This window comes from Lipophrys pholis, assembly GCF_963383615.2.
Source record: "Lipophrys pholis genome assembly, chromosome: 2".
Taxonomy (NCBI): Eukaryota; Metazoa; Chordata; class Actinopteri; order Blenniiformes; family Blenniidae; genus Lipophrys; species Lipophrys pholis.
This window is the reverse complement of record NC_137636.1, coordinates 5986751-6004194: the sequence shown is the minus strand read 5'-3', so window position 1 is coordinate 6004194 and position 17444 is coordinate 5986751. Positions and strand designations below refer to the sequence as shown.

General features: G+C 40.6%; 1 protein-coding gene across 1 annotated transcript; it reads left to right on the top strand.

Annotated features, from left to right (window-relative positions):
- Positions 1-990: 990 nt before the first annotated feature.
- Positions 991-17003, top strand: drd4b (dopamine receptor D4b; the record flags this gene model as incomplete). Its single annotated transcript, XM_080490704.1, has 4 exons — positions 991-1236; positions 3833-3945; positions 5226-5821; positions 16801-17003. 4 exons carry the CDS (start codon positions 991-993, stop codon positions 17001-17003), a joined length of 1158 nt encoding a protein of 385 aa, XP_080346830.1.
- Positions 17004-17444: the final 441 nt, after the last annotated feature.

The window sequence follows — 17444 nt, the reverse complement described above, 5'->3', positions numbered from 1 at the left end:
GCAGAGTCCCATTTTCTTTACCTGCATTATAAGGAGTCTTGAAGACATCCAATTTACGCACAGAGAAAATATACAAAGTCGACACAGAAAGGCTCCGAAGCTTTGAGGCGAGAGAACAAACCACAGAAATTTCTGAAATGTGGTCATAATGAATGATCAGATCATTGAACAGAAGCATCCGTCATTTTTGAGCCTCTTGACTAATTGTGTCAGTCCAGAAGGATCCGTATCAGTCATTTGATTTCAGTGTCTCCTGAACGATACAGACACATTTACATACTCTTGCTTTTGCATTCGTGCTATCTTCCAGCATCTCTCTGGCTTTCTCTTCCGTTTTATTATGTGTGATTTCATGTTGCTCATCAAAGATTTCACCTCTGCAGGAGAGAAGATGGAAGTTTATGGGAGGAGAGTGTTTGTATTTATGATGGAAAACCGTTATGCGTTAATTAGCGGGGTGGCCTGACTTATTATTTATTCTGCAGTATAAATGGAAATAGGTGAAGAGTGGCTGATTGGCACACTGTTTTCAGTCTCATGGAGCCTGATTCGTCACCCTGCTGAAGCTGTGAACACAGCGGGCAGAGCTTGGCTAAGCAGATTTGTGCGCCACGGATTTAAAGCCTTTGCCTTCTGATTCGTTCACTCCACTAACTTATTCCTGCGGGTGTGGACTGAGACGACGGGGAAACTGAGCCACATCCTTGGACATCATACTGGATAACAGTTTGTGAAGGAAAAAGTGTGATTGGAGGCCTGCGTCCGGGGCGGATGAAGTGCGCTCCGGTTGCGTGTTTTTGCGCGCGGAGACACAGCAGAGGAGCGCACCGGGGGTCAGCGCGGATCCTGCGCACTGTCAGGAGAGAACTTACTTCAACTGTTACCCTCCTGCTGGATACGGCTCATAGATGAGATCTACCCTGGATACAGCTCTTCTCCGTCGGACAGGGAGCCCGTCAGTCTGCGGCGCACGGCACAACTCCGGCGACCATGTCGGACAACTCAACGGCTGTCAACAACACGCTGCCGGCGGTGGCTGGCACATATTACAATTTCCCAGCGCTCATCTTCGGGATTTTCCTGATCGTGGTCGTCATTGGTGGAAACGCACTCGTGTGCCTCAGTGTGTACTTGGAAAAGGCGTTAAAAACCACGACAAACTACTTCATAGTGAGTCTGGCGTTCGCTGACCTGCTGCTGGCGGTGTTGGTGCTGCCGCTCTTCGTTTACGCAGAGGTGAGAACCATCCTGCTCGAGGGTAATCAATTACACTGTCGACTTACTCCGCGTAGGGTCCCAGAGGGTCAGCGTTCATTACACTGGGTGAGGAGATGACTGTCCGCGTGGCTGTGAGGCGTTAGGAAGCTTTTCATTGCGGTTTTCCACCATCTGCGTGAACTAATTATGTTTAACTGTCATACGCGCAAACAGAAAGACCCTCATGGAAATGCTTCACAGGAAATATAGTAGCAAATGTTCACAAAACTACTAATATATATTGTATATTAGTATAGAAATATGCATTAAACAACCACTCAGATCTTTGAAGTGATAAGAAAAAAGGAATACATGCAAGTAAATTGACAACAAAGTGTAGAAAACATATAAAAGTGATGCAGTGCGACCACAAATTACAACAGAGGTGCTAAATAATTCCAATTAGTACAAACATTAATCACAGACAGACACCAACAACAGAAGACAATAAACTTTACCGCAAAACGGACAAAAAAGTACTGCTTCTATATGCAAAACATCTTCATATTGCCTAAAATATCCACAGAGACAGAGAAATAACCTCAAAAAGAGAGTTAGAGAATAACAAAAGAAATGCAATGAAAACACCAAAAAGCATTCATATAAAAGTATAAAGATGTACAAAATTGTGATCTGCAAATTCTCCACAAAACTATGTCAATTTGCACAAACAATAAGACAACTGCAAACTGCAAATAGAGGCCAAGCCCCTATTTCAAAAGTGAAATGGCAACAAAAACTATCACAACATGACAGAACAATTTCAAAGACATGCCAATGGAGATATTCTTTGGCATGAAAGGACAAATATGACTACAAAGTGAGGCAAATTACAGTTGTGTCAGACCAGACACCCATATTATGACGTGACATCAGTGCAAAGAATAGAAATACTTTAATAATCCCAGAGGGCAATTCATTGTCTTTATACACATAATCAGATGCATAATAAACACCAAGAGCAAGAACACCACACATTTGGTAAAAGTTAAGAAAAACATTCATGACTACACACGGTTCCAAAACTATGTAGAGTCTTCACTGGACAAACATTCCTGTCCATCCTGATGCAGAGGTTGAATATGGATGAAGTGCACAGCACCACATCCTTTACAGTTACAATTACGATTACATGCCAAAGATCTGTATATCAACTTAAAATGGCCAAAAAACCTTATTAAAAATTACCAAAGGTTTAAATTGACCAAGAAATTAGCAAAATTACAACAGTCACTGTAAAGAAGACAGGTATGTCTGCAAAATGAACACAGAGCAATTTTAAAATATATTGAAAAATATCATAATCATAGTGTGAAATGGCTACTGAGACGTTAGAAAACAAGACGACGAACCAGCTACGAAAAGAGACAAAATAATCATGAATCACAAAAAAGGTTTACCAATAATTTCAATTAGATGTAGAATTAGCACAAATAGATTCACACTGACTACAAAGTGACTCAATATTACAGACAGAACCCAGAACAAAGTCAGTGAAATTTACCCATGTAAAGTGAAAAGAACACAAATGGACGCACAACTACCACATGGTATCAAAAAAAGGCCAAAAAGACAAAGAAACTAAAGGACTAAACAACCTGGAAATGACGCAGGGTTATCATGATAACACAATAAAGAAAATACTAAAAAGACAAACATGGTAGTTCCATATGCAATGGTGCTGATACACAATACGGTTATAATATTGTGCAAAAAAAGAACTCCACAAAATAATGAGTATTTGCCACATAAGTACCGGGAAAATAAATTCCAAAAACAATTTTAAAAGAATGAGAATTGCCTACAAACAGAAAATTACCAAGAAAAAAACATCAACATCAACATTGACAAACCAAAGATGTAATATCACTAAACAACAGTTTAAGTCAGCTCCATAAAGATACAACATCCATCTGAGAGACTATTTTGCAGCCCACGGCACTTTAGGAATTTCTGATAATGACTGTGAGCCAATGTGCTTCACACCTGCAGACAGGAAAAGAAGCAGCTGCAGAACATTTGAGCTGGTGTGATAGGGTGTGTCTAATGATCTCACAATACAAAATAGAGGCCCTGCAGTGTCTCTTACATCTTTAGTCTGAATTAATTATTGACAGATTCGTACTCTTACGAGCAGATTTATGATTCATAGTCATTGACAAAGACCTTTAAAGGGTGTAATCTCGTGCTCATTAAAGTATTAAAAGCCACCTGTCTGCTTGTCTGTCTGCCTAAATATCCCGGCGATGGCCCTGCTGAGGCTTCCCTCTAACTCCATCCTAATTAGCTTCCTTTGTGATCCTGTTACCTGTGCCAGTGGTCGCAGTCAGTTAATCCACTGAGTGTCACACCGGTGGTTTGTCCGCGTGCAATCAGCGGATTAGAAAAAGTTCAAACCTGCCCTGTTAACCTGAAGAAAAAGTCGTGGGAAAGTAGGGAACGTGTAGGGACGGAGTAGGGTTTCACCGGAGGAATGTTTGTGAGCCACTGTGGTGCGAACTCCGTGAGGGATTACAGGTATTTATTCCCAGATTTGGGGCAGCTAAGCTTTGGCTGTTTGTGTGTTTGTGTTCAGTTTCAGGGGGGAGTCTGGTCTTTGAACATGGTCATGTGCGACGGCCTGATGACCATGGATGTGATGCTGTGCACCGCATCCATATTCAACCTGTGCGCCATCAGTGTGGACCGGTATGTGTGCCTTTGTCCGCTGAAGACATAAATCATCCTGCTGCTCTCACCTGTATTTGATCTTCTGCCATAATTCGAATCCTCATACACTTTTCATGGCCAAACCGCTCAGAAGTGACGATAAAACGCGACAAAGCATCAAAATGTCAATCTCACCTCAGCCTATGTAAATGGTGCCAATTAAAACACTGCTCTCTCGTGGCACTTTACATTTAAAGACCCAACAATTCCACATGAAGAAAACCTCCAGCGGATCCCGACTGAGACATGTTTGGACACACCAACTGTTGGACAATGGATAAAGGGACTAGATGCAAATCTTCCTTTGGAAAGACGTACAGTATATCATTGAATAGAAGGACAGGAAATTTGCCTGGGTATTGGGTTCATATTTGGTTTTCTTGGAAACACACAGTTTTGCATGATTCGATTTTACCTATTTCTTTTTTCTTCCTGTGCTATAATCATGCACTGCTAAGGTCTGTTTTTGTGATTGTATTTTTATTTTTGTTTATTTCCTTAATTTATTTATATATATTTGTTTTTATTTTTACTTTTGATCCTCAATTCATAGCTATTTTCATAAATATCTCATATATTTCAGCCAGGATTTGGGGAATATTGTTTGTTTATTTGTTAAAGGAAAAAAAAAATCTCATATTCATATTCGTACCTCCATATGATCTCTGAACAAATAGTATATCACACTGTTCTACACAATATTGCAAATGCCTCTCAGATAACAGTAAAGGATATTACAGACACCCCAGGAAGTGCCATGAAAAGCCTTTCTCGTCTCTTGTGAGAAACTGATTAATGAAATAATGACAACACAAGCTGCCGGAACAAGATGAACGAGATGGAGTAAAACATGCAGACGGCAGCAGAGATTAAAAGAAGGTGGTATTTTGTGAAGGCTGCTAATGCATCACACCTGTGTTATCGACTGTGGAACATCGTCGGTGTTCCCATCACGTGCTCCTCCTCCAGTAAACAGGAGTTTAGTAAAACAGTAACACAGCTGCTCTATACGAAGACAACAGATATTAATAGTGTACTGCAGCTCTGCAGCTCACCAACGAGTTTCATGCAGGACAAAAAGTAACAAGCCATCTGAAACCTCAGTTACTTCAACAGTGTTATGAAAGTAATCAGTTACATATGTGTAAGGAGGAGCTATGGTAGCTTGTTACTTCATAAGTTATCATTACAAATACTGAGTTGTACTTTCTGTTTGCGACCCAGTAAGATGTACCTTTTCTCCGTTTGACTTGCTGCAGGTTCATTGCTGTGTCCATACCTTTGAACTACAACCGTAAACACGTGGACCACCGTCAGCTCATCCTGCTGTCGGCCACCTGGCTGCTGGCGCTCGCCGTGGCCTCGCCCGTCCTCTTCGGCATCAACAGCGTACCGGACCGCGATCCCACCCGATGCCAACTGGAAGACAACAACTACGTGGTTTACTCCTCCGTCTGCTCCTTCTTCATCCCCTGCCCCATAATGCTGTTGCTCTATTTCGGGGTGTTCCGCGGTCTCCGGCGCTGGGAGGAGACCCGTAAGGCCAAGCTGCGCAGCAGCATCGAGGCCTGCAGGAAGCTGCAGCATGCCGCCGTGGCGACCGCCCTCCCCCCGCTGACCGGCACCATCCCCGGGCCTCTGCCCATGCCTCTGCCGAGGATCATCGAGAGGGACCTGGCCCAGTCTCGGCTGGACGATACGGGCGACTACATGCAGCAGGAGATCCCTTATCCCCGACAGTACCGGGAGAACTCGGTGCCCACGGTGACGTTCAGCCAGCAGCAGCACGTGAAGAAGAGGGCCAAGATCAACAGCAGGGAGAGGAAAGCTATGAGGGTGCTGCCCGTCGTGGTAGGTAAGTGGCTGAAGTGTCTCTGGTCAAGCCGAAGCAACAACTGAGGACTATTTCAGCAAGTCCCTCTGTCTTCCAACCTGGAGGAGACAGTCTGGACAGGTTGCAGTCTGTCAGAGGTTACAGCTGATTTCACAAACGTTACCACCTGAAGGAGATATAGAATGAACAATTAACATAGGCTAACAATTACAATTTAGGATTTCATTGTACCAAAGCAAACCCACTCAGGGACAGGGGGAACATGCAAAGTCAGAATGGCCTCAACGGGAAATCGCTCCAAAGAAAAGAGAATGTCAGCCGTTGCACAACAGCGTAACCTTTTTAACAAGTCCATCAACTTACTAATAATTTATGATTGATGCCAACAGATGATGAGAATCTTGCTGAGGAGTGTGACGGTTCACTCGCTGATATCAGCTCCACTGAACTGGAAATGCAAATGAATAGAAGAAGTTATTGAGAACTAAATGTGTGTGAAATGATTGCCTTTCACTCAGTCTGTGTTCCCTTTAGCACTTCTTGCAAGAAGGGAGAATTCAAAACCACATGCAACAAGCAAAATGATGAAGACTCTTTCTCATGCATCACTAAGACTGTGATGGTCCAAGGTATCGTTAAATGAAAAATATACTCTACAGTTATGTTTTAGGAAAGTAGTCTCGTGTTTGCACTCTCGTCTCATAGAGAGACGAGTTTGATTTGGGGCCTTTTTGTTTAAATCTTTGTCCCTGTGCGTGGGTTTTCTCCAGCACTCCAGTTTCTTTCAACATTACAAAAACAGTCATTTGAATTCAATTAGTAACTCAGACTTGCATGTCAATCTGCAGCTAAAATTACAGTAGATGACAACAAATGTATGTAAAACCACCATAAATTAATGAATATACAAGGATAACAATATACATAATAACTGTGAAACACATTTATTGATGTAAAACATAAACTGACTCCCGCTCCAAAAAAATAAGCCAGATTATAAAATAATCACGAAACATTCTCAAAGTGAATATATAGTCCTGCAAAATGACCAAGATTAAACACAAAATGACAATACAAATAGATGCAAACCAGCTGTCAAAAACTGACGCAAAACACAACATCACCTCAAAGAGACTGTAAGAAACTATTTGATAAGTGACAAAGTGACTCAAACATATTAAGAAACGATAAAGAAATCTGCATCGAACTGATGGCCAATGACAGAGAAATGACCCAAAGTGACACAAAACAACAAGACAGACACCAAATTATGAGTAAACTGAGAACAACAAAGAAATTTTATATAATCTGTTCAATAAAATGTAAAATTATAATTAATCATTAATAATGACCACAGAAAGTCACAAGATTATTATCAAAGAACTATAATGTGTTTGAAAAAAAGAAAAATCAATAGAAGTCTGGAAACGATTGCAAACCAGCAAAATGTTGTAAAAAGAGGAAAGAAATACCATTAAAACAAAAAGACATGAAAGACAAAGTCAGTAGAAACAGATGCAGAACCACAACATAAAAAGAAAAAGTGTAAATAACCACAAAGACACAGAAAATCAGTCTGAAGTGACGCCCAATGAATAATTGGATCAGTAAGTAGACAATTAACTAGAAACTGGGCGGACTGAACTCTTGTTTCATTGAGTGACGAGAGAGCAAAGCCTTTTTCTGATGCCTGGCAGGACTTTGTATTTCAGTTATCTGTTCATTCACTGAAGCAGCAAAAGGAAGTAAAGATTCCTGCTGACAGTTTTAGAAGTGTTGCTGAAATGTTCAATAGTGGAACTGAAGCCCTGTTTAAAATCAGCACAGCATCGCTTGCTATTCCTGGACAATTGATCAAATCAAACGGGATCAGAATGTTTTCAAATGAAACGACGTCCCTTCTGGATCTTAATTCAGTTTTCCCAATGTGGGAAGTGTTTACCACTGGGAAAATAAAATGGACTCTGCTTCCACATTCCACTTGATCACAACACTTTACTTCTGCACTTTGTCTTCTCAGTGTTGATTATTGTTTGTGTCACAGCCGATGGACGAAAGCTTCTGACCAAGCTTAAAGCCTCCAATCCAATTACGCAACACTTGATTGGGAGGTCACACCATTCCTTCATGTACATAGGCTGAACATTTCCGTTTCCACCTGTGAGGTTGCAGTTTTTCTTTTCATTGCACAGTGGCCACGAAGGGCTTAAATAGTCATATACCCAATGCAAATTCTCCAGGTTTCCGTTCACAGCTGCTACACATCGTGTGCAAACTGCAGCGACCTGCAGATTTTAAGCCCAGTGACGTAAAACAGTGTGTGGTGGTGTAAGACCATAAAACCATTGAGACTCATTAATAGCTAAGGCTCAGTTGTGGGGCACATGAGGTAAACAGCACAGGAACATAAATACTGTATCAATATCTTAGCCCTGAATCTGTTTGGAATTGTACAGAATTTGAGCCTTATATTAAAGATTTTGATCGAACTTTTGGAAACTCGCATTTATTGAGTGAAATACAAAACTCGGAACACAATACAAACCTTATTGTGTCAACATGTTTAATATTAGTAGATCATTAAAACCTTTTCTTTTTGTAGTTTTGGCCTAATGACCCACGGATGCTTTTGTCCCACGACTTGCAAAAATCAAAAAAACCACACAAGTGAGAACATGATTGTGAGTATAAGGAGCGATGAAGTGTCGAAATAAATTATTTGAGTTAGGCGAGGAGATGACATGGGTGAAAAGTGAATCGTGGTGAATGGGCTATGCATCAGAGCTCCTGGAATGCAGAATAACAGGATGAACTGAATTTGAAAGGGAAAAGAGCGGCGCCGACGTGGCTGCGCCAGCAGAACGCTCACTGGGTTGAGAGTGAGGGCAATGCAACTGGCGATCACGTGATCACAGAGCAACGTCTAATCCATCGTCTCTACAGGGTCAAAGGTCACAATAGTCGCAGGCGGGGTTCACACATTTACACATACGATCACCAATTAGCTTCAAAACACAGTCTGACGGGTTATTTTCAAATTACATTCATGTGTTTTTAAACTGCACCAATCAATGTCTTAAATGTCAAACTCCAATTAAAACCTATACGTTGTTTTAAATGTGCCACGGCCACTGATTAATATTCACAAGGTTTTCAGCCAAACTCCTAAGCTCTGTGGAGCATTTTATTTTGCGGTTTTCTACCAGCAAGAGCTCATTTGTATCCATTTCAATTATAATAAAAACTGGTCAAAGTTCACCATTTCACTAATAATGTGCATAATTTATTCACTAAGAGCCATTTTCACTGATCTGCTGATGGCAGCGCTGAACTTACCAACTCTGAGAGCTTTGGATTAATGTTAAATTATTAAGACAAACGAGCTGTGGAATTTTAAATTCAGAGAAAACACCAAGAAATCCCACCACACTCAAGCTGGAGAGCCGGCGGATCGCTGGAGAAGTCAAATCAAATATTTCGTCCAGGCTTCAGTTGATGCCTCTGATAGAAGTCTCGTTTGCTGCAGGACTTTCATCGAAAACCTTTATAGAAGTATTCTCTCATCCTGAATCTGGTCTGACGCTTGTATGGACATCTGACAATGACCAGAAGAAACATGCCATTAAATCTGTCATCACATCTGGCTTGAAAAGTCCTCCTTTACAGTCTCGTTGAGACTATGCATGTTCCACTTTGCCCCATTTGAACTTGTACAAAATCCGTATCTATCAAAAACACCGCAAAGATTCGTGTGTCACATTAATATAATTCAAAATTCAAATTACAGAATGCAATGCAAGGCTTCAAGGTGGTAGACAGGTGAGCTCTTTCTTGGACGGATGCATGTGCTTGATATTGGGTAAATGAGGATTGACTGATTATGATTTTGCACAATTCAATCCCAAAATCGAAGCTTATGGTGCAGAAGGACATCGGCATTGCAAGACAACTGCAGTCAGCGGAACATAATACTTAAAACAAATTCAGCACAGCCCTTTCAAAGTCGTCACACATGCAAAGAGGTTCACAGCTTCAAAACAGGCCGCCCTTGAGTTTCACAGAATTGGTGGAAGGCAATCGTACAACATTTGTATTTGACTCAAGCAGAAATCTTTGACAGACTGTGAAGCACCAGAAAATGATCTCAATTATTCAGCCACAAACGGCTGCAACTGATGGTCTGTTGTGTCTACAGAAGACGCTGCTGGCTCGTTGTTCTGCTCTCACGTTGTCTGGTTTGACAGCTACAGTAATCCCTCCCGAGTTTGCTGCCTGCTTTCTAGGCAACGGCGTTTCGTAGCTTGATCTAATGAACTCGAATGAGAAGTGAGACATTCGCAGGATGTTCTTTTATTTAATTATACTATATGGCAAATGTTTACATAATAAATTCATAGGAGGCATTAGCATTGCTACACTTTTTTTTTTAAATGTTTCTCAATTTCCCAAATAATCACATAGAAATCATACAAATTGTAATTTTTTTAAATAATTTTCTCCCAAAATTTAATTATTTTTGTTTCCAATGCTGACAAAAACAAAAAAATCCCACAAAAAACAACCAAAAACTTAAATTGCAATCAGTTGCCCTTAGTCAATCTTTTTTTTTTTTTTCCCCACTTCACCTTTTATTAAACTTTTGCAGGGTCATTTAAACACAATACACTCCCATTGTCTGGGGCAATTTAATTTCCCGTGTGAGTAGTCCATGAATAAAGACACTGAAGTTCCATTCCTACCCTGCAGATTTCAATACAGAGCAGAATAATAGAATAGACAATGAATGGAACACTGTTGTGACTTAAAATGTCCTGTGGGTATAAATTTGTGCAATTTTGTACTGCAGCTAATCTACCTTTTGCCCTCGCCGATGCTCCCAGCAACCGCCAGTCGTATAAAGTGAGTAAAACGGATTGGCCAGAACGGTCGGTTGCCCCTACACCTTTGACATATCGTGAAATATTCCGCTGGTAAATTCAGGAACATTATGTTTGTTGGTTGATTTATGTGTTGTAGATTAGTTTAACACATTTCAGGCAACCAAAGCTTCCTGCGTGTAAGAATATTCCTGGTTTGGCGAGGCCTTTCTGTGGGTCATTTCCATGTTTCCCCTGAGCCTGTGTGATGGGGTTTGTGCTGCAGCGCCTCACCGTTTTGCTCAGCTGGCTCCCGCTCCCGATAACAGGAATGCTCCTATTAACGCTGGGATTTCATAGCTGTGTTATGAGTCTAAAACCTGCTGCGCTTTGTGACATGGATTTCATAAGCTTGGATAACATTAACTTTGATTGCACAATGTAACACAGCTCTGCACTGAATTTGACAACCACTTTTAATATCCCGCCACTGCCTTCAAGAAAGAGAAGGAATTTAGAATTGAGCAGTGAGTATGTAAAGGGAAAAAGCTCCGTATCAAAGCAGACTGAGAATCTGGACACGGTCCGGCACGTTTTTCCTCCTCGGGAATCTGCATACTGTTTTTTTGGTTTGTTACCGTGTTTGAGTTGCTTTGATCATCACATCATCTTGTGCTGCGTCTGTATTGGTTTGGTTCTAGCTGCTGCTCGTCGCAGCGGTCACACTGGGTGGTGTAGTGAGTTTTCAGTCACGGAGCTGTCCATAAACCCCTTTCACTGGTGGGCATAACACGTAAGAGCACATAAAAGGCGTGTGTTGGATAAAACATTTTGGTGTTGATAGTTTTGTGAAGATCCAGGCAATTATTCACATTATATATAATCCAAAAATATATCCCTTTTTTAAGGATCCAAGGAAGACATCAAACCTCATATCACAGTGCAACAATTCCAAATCTTTCTGATCATTACGAAGAAAGAGAGAGAGAGCCAGCTTTGGTTCCACTGGGAATTGAACCCAGGACTTTCTGCGTGTAAAGCAGACGTGATAACCACTACACTATGAAACCACTCAGTGACCCACTCGTCTTGAGGTTGCCACCTACACTTGGCTGGAAAACCTCCCGCCTGGTGTGGCTCTCTTATGCCTGGAGTTTAGTCCAGATACGAGCCTGTAAGGCAAGTCGTGACACTGAATTTCTCATAACTGGTGCAGTTTAGTCCAGCTCCCTGAAACCCTAAACCGGAAAAAGCTGGTGCAGAAAATGGATGGACGGTATCATCCGTATGTGTTGTGCAAAATGAATATGGTCACTTGAGTGAATTCATTAAAAGCTTCACTAGTCTTGAATTTGAAAGTACTACGGTTGCCCTTGAATTACAGTAACCCCGGAGTAGTTGTTATTTGATTTTCAGCACCTGGATAAAAAAAAAACGACATTTACATTTAGAGTGCTAACAGGTATTTCTACCTTTACCCCGGCGCTATCGGAGCTGGCCTGAGCGCACCTGCAGAATATGAAGTGGTCAGAGCCAACCAATGACAGCGGAGCTGTTGCATTTCAATGCAAAGTCTTCTTCAATCTACCGCAGAGGCAGACGTAGATCCCATCCATCAACGTCCCGGCACAACCTAATAAATCAGCCGGGTCGGTGTTATCACCAAAGTGAGGCGGCACCTGAGACAAATGGGCTCTGCTGGATTCAGTGACACTCATCCAGAGACCTCGGTGGTCAGGCGAACTAAGCTTATTAAGGCAAGTTATCATTTCCAGCTCAACTGCTTGAGCGGCGAGCTCCACGTTGTTTGTTGACGGCAGCCAGAGATAGATTGCAGGTGGGGCTGTTAATCATGTTTTCACTGGGGTCTTTAAAACTGGCCAGCAATTTCAAAATTGCCCATCAATCTCTGTCCTCTGTCAGTATGGATAAAATGAAAGAGTGTCGGCATCTGTTTCCTCTCAAAGAAATCTTCTTGAGGAAAATATCAAAATAATGCAGACTTAATCGAAGCAGTTCATATCTGGAGTCAAAATGATGAGACAGCAGGGATGTGCATTTCTCTGGCTGTTCATGAATCATTCAGAGTGGCACTGCGAAGCCACTGAGAGGCACACCGTTTCATAATTTGACGTGTTTTCGGCTGATGCTGGCAACACAGCGGGAACCAAAAAAATAAATAAAAAATGGAAAAGTTGAGATTAATGTGAGATCAATTAGGAGAAGACAGCTATTATTCTCTTCTGGTCTGGAAATACGTTTGAATTACGGTAAAAAGAAAATGTTTTTCACATCTGTGCTCTCAGATTATTTCATAGATTAGTAAACTTTGAATTCTGACTGCCTCTTTGTAAGGCGCTTTTAACATTTTTCAAGCACTTTATAGTGATCTTATTTTAATTCAGTAACAAACCTGTTGTTTGTTTAGGTTTCTGTCGCTGTTGCTCAAGTCACGGTTGCTTCTGTAAAATCTCTGTGGGCATTTATGTAGTTGATCGGAATGGCAACGACCTCCTGTGACTCAGTGGCGTGGCGTCACATTTTGGTCCCACGAAAACTCACTCAAATCTTCACTCTTTCCCATCTTTATTTCTTCTTTGAGTGCAAAATGTTCCCTTGCTGCACAATACAAACCTGCCAAATCTCAGTAAACCACAAGCTTTTCTCACCATAAAGGTCATTCGGCTTCAATGAGAATTTAAAAAGAATAATCACAAATTCAATTCAATTCAAAGTGTTTTTTGTCATGTGTACAATAAAGAAACGTGTTTCTCTGTACAATGAAATTCTTATTTTGCTGGCTGCACTGAATGCCACATAAATTTTAAAAACTATCAAAACTATAAGAATTTAACGGTGGCATGCAAACACTGAGCAATAGAAATATAAACTAATACATTAAACTATGCAAAAATATGATATATACAATATAGAATTTAAGATAGAAATAAAAATGCTACAGTCTGTACATAAACGTGAGGTAGTCAGCAGTAGATGGATGAGATGTGAACTGTACACGTGCGCATCCAAAGTGCATATACAGCACAGATGGTTGTGCAAATTCAGTGTAAACGAGAGGTATGGGGGGGGGCATGAATAGTCCATTGATCTCCTGTCAGCTGCTTAGGAGTCTGATAGAGGGAAAGAAAGAGTTCTTCAGTCTGGTGGTCTTCTTGCGTTTGAAGTTGCAAATCAAAAACGAGTGACAATTTAATAAGCATTAAACTGAAATGATCTTTTTCCGGATATATTGCCTACAAATGTCATACAAGACACACTCATGGTATTACATCATAGCTTTCTACTTTTATTATATTACTTTTAAAAAGTTAGTTCTGAAACTATGTAGACTTCTTTATCTAGCTGAGGAAGCGACCTATGGTTGAAGGCAGGGTACATCCTGGAGAGGCTTCCTGTACGTCGCAGATAATATTCCTGAATAGAAATTATATTTGTTCTACCCTGTGCTTTTAAACTGATTCACTGGGATTCCTCCTCCGAAATCACAGACAATGCAGACAGATAATGAATGTATTTTATTTTTATTTGTTGTATTGTCATTCGGAGATTCTTTCTGCAAGAAGTTTTGTTCTCGAATAAAAAAGTAGCATGATTCAGATGGTAATGATTACAGTGTGTGTGTGTGTGTGTGTGTGTGTGTGTGTGTGTGTGTGTGTGTGTGTGTGTGTGTGTGTGTGTGTGCGTGTGTGTGTGCGTGTGCATTCTAAGTATTCTGACTCCAAGCTGAATTAAAAAATCCCACTCACAAACATGTGCCCTGATAAGGAGATAATCAGCGTTAATTACTCATTATGTATTATGTCATGGCTGATCAATGAACATCCACTCCTATGATCAGTTAAAAAGTTCTGGGACTATTGCATCTATGCATGCACGTGTATCAGCTCCAGAAGACATTTCCTCCACCCTTTCACATAAAGTTTTTTATATTTAAGTTTGGGGGGGGGGGGGTAAAGAAAAACACAGACAGTCACGGACAATAAATATATCTTAACATCTTGAAATGGAGTGAAACACATGCAGTTTGCGACATGCATTTCTCCGAAGGCACAGGCTCATGTTTTGTCTCCTTCCAGGACTTTCAGATGTAATGAATGCAATATATTATTGTTAACAACAGCTTCAGGTCCATATATGTACATTTACTGCTGCGTGCTGGTTAGAAGATTTTACATCTGTGATTCTGCAATGCAGCGCTTTTCGATAAATGATTGTTGATTAATTCATCTACATCACGTTTTGATTAAGTAATTAGTTATCAGTTTTATCTGCTCGTTAAATCTTTATTTTTTTTCATGACACTACATTTTCACCAGTAGGACGTTATTGCAGCTTTCAAACAGTTTATAGTGGAAAAACCTATTTTCACAAGAACATTGAGGGAGAATACCCGGGACAAATTGAACCAGAATGATTTATTTCGAGGGAATTGACAAAAATTCCAGGTAAAAGCCATTGACACAGTAAATACTGATGACATGATGAGTGCGCCTATATAATAAATACTGTTAAATAAAAAAAAAAGGCCAGCCACGTCGACCGTTTTCCCTAAACCCTTCATCCGTCACGGTGGGGAAAAAGAAAATGTCACCAGAGAATATCAAAAAAAGTGGAGGCAGAACAGTTCGTGTGAGTTTTTAATCCTTGGAGGAAGGCCACACAGTTGTTCAGCGGTCAACAGTGTGCAGAGTGAGAGACAAAGGAAGGAAAGACGTAGCGTAGGTGTTACAGTCACTGTTCTGAGACACGACTGTGTTTGAAATGCGTCATCATCAGACACTCGGCTCCAATTTGTGTCGGCGAAACAAAAGATGGCACAAATTACATTAAAAAGTAAATAAAAATAATGTCAAGTTAAGAAGCCACTGAGTCACGGAATAGCAATGACAGAATCCTATTTTTAGAGATTTCCATGTGAATTACAGCATTTCGTGTTGACGTGTAGAATTACCTGTCAGAGTTCTCGTCTCCTAAAATGAGTCATACTTGCAATAATAATCAACATTTCAGAAAAAGCTGAAACTGCAGCTCTGAAACTAGACAAAGTGATCGCAGAACAGCATGTAAACTACTTATTCTGAAAAACGACACGACACAGCCCCAGTTTGTGCCTCTTAAAGCTGAAAGGCATTTTCTGGTGTCTCACAGGGGGGAACTTATCTGTCCAGATTTCTGCTGCAAGGTTGTTTCCTTCACTTTTGCACAAACCACAGAACAACCCTTATGCTCCATTTTCCAGTCAACTTTAGCTAATTGGACAATTTCCCCATACTCTTGGCACCGACTGCTGTTTGAAGGGACTTTTTGGCCATTTTTGCAAATGTAATCACCAAAATCATTGAGCAGTTTAGTTAAATTTGCAGCATTGTGATCTTAAGATTCTGGTAAAACAACACGCCATTATAACATTCTCAACATGAGGCTTCTGTTTTAGCTCTCAAACCTTTTCTACTGATGTTATTCTGACTAGAATGATCTGTAAAATACCACAAAACATAAATCTGATGTGAAATGAGAACTCAAGAAGATAAAAAAAATCAAACAATCAGGTTTATTTTTACATATCTTTTGTACTGTAGATTAAGATGTTAAAATATATTGAGCAATTACTATATGTATGTTGTCGTGTTGAACCTTGTGGAGGGATGACAACACATATGAAGATTTCAACTAAGAGAGAAATTCATACTATTGTCACATTGCTTAAAAAAAACAACATTTGATGCCATTGACGTTTATGTAAAAAGTTGATAATTAACAGTGCAATTCCCTTCTTGGTGGAAACGTTTTTATTATTATTATTAATTAATTCTTTCGTTTGTTTTATGTAAAACAAAATAATTAACTTTTGCTCGATATTGTCATATTTTAGAATATAATTCAAAAATATGTTTTTAGATAATTTTCCTAATTTATGTTTTTAATATTTTTCAAATTATTTTATATATAGTCCCCCCCCCCCCCCCCCCCCCCCCCCAAAGCTTTTATATTTCTAATAATTTTTGAAAAGATCTTGATTAAAAAAAATTGAGTGAGAGCTGAATAATTTCATATTTCAACATATGTAAGAAATGTTTTTCACGACTGACTCACACCTTTCCCCGTCTTATTCTTGTCCTGCAGGTTGTTTCTTGCTCTGTTGGACGCCGTTTTTCGTGGTGCACACGACGCGAGCTGTGTGCCTGACCTGCGACGTCCCGCCCCACCTGATGAGCACCGTCACCTGGCTGGGCTACGTCAACAGCGCCCTCAACCCCGTAATCTACACCATCTTCAACACCGAGTTTAAGAAGTTCTTCAAGAAGTGTTTGCGCAGCTGCTGCTGACACCGGTTTCCCCCGCCACAGACTTTGCATCGTAGTGAATTGAACCGAAGGAAGGGGTCAGAGGCGATCGGATTCAGGGGATAAAACTCTCTGAGTCTGAGGCTGTGAATGAGACGAACAGAGTTGATCATACAGAGCTGACTCAGCTTTAAAAAAAAAAAATGCTTTCTGTCATGTGACTGAGCCAATTTGATGATATCCTTTTTTGGATTTTCCATGGATTACCACCCACATAAAAGAAAAAATAAAGAAGCTGTTTCTTCAGGAAACAGCTAAACTCAGACTCCCTTTTGGGAATAAGTTTATCCGGCACTTCTTTTTCGCGGGCCGAAGACAATCCACTCGTCTTTATTGAGGTTATGGTCTGCCAGTTCCGGAGAACGTCGTGGGGATTTCGTAACCAGCCCGAGCGGCACTACTGCCTGAAAGGATAATCTCAGG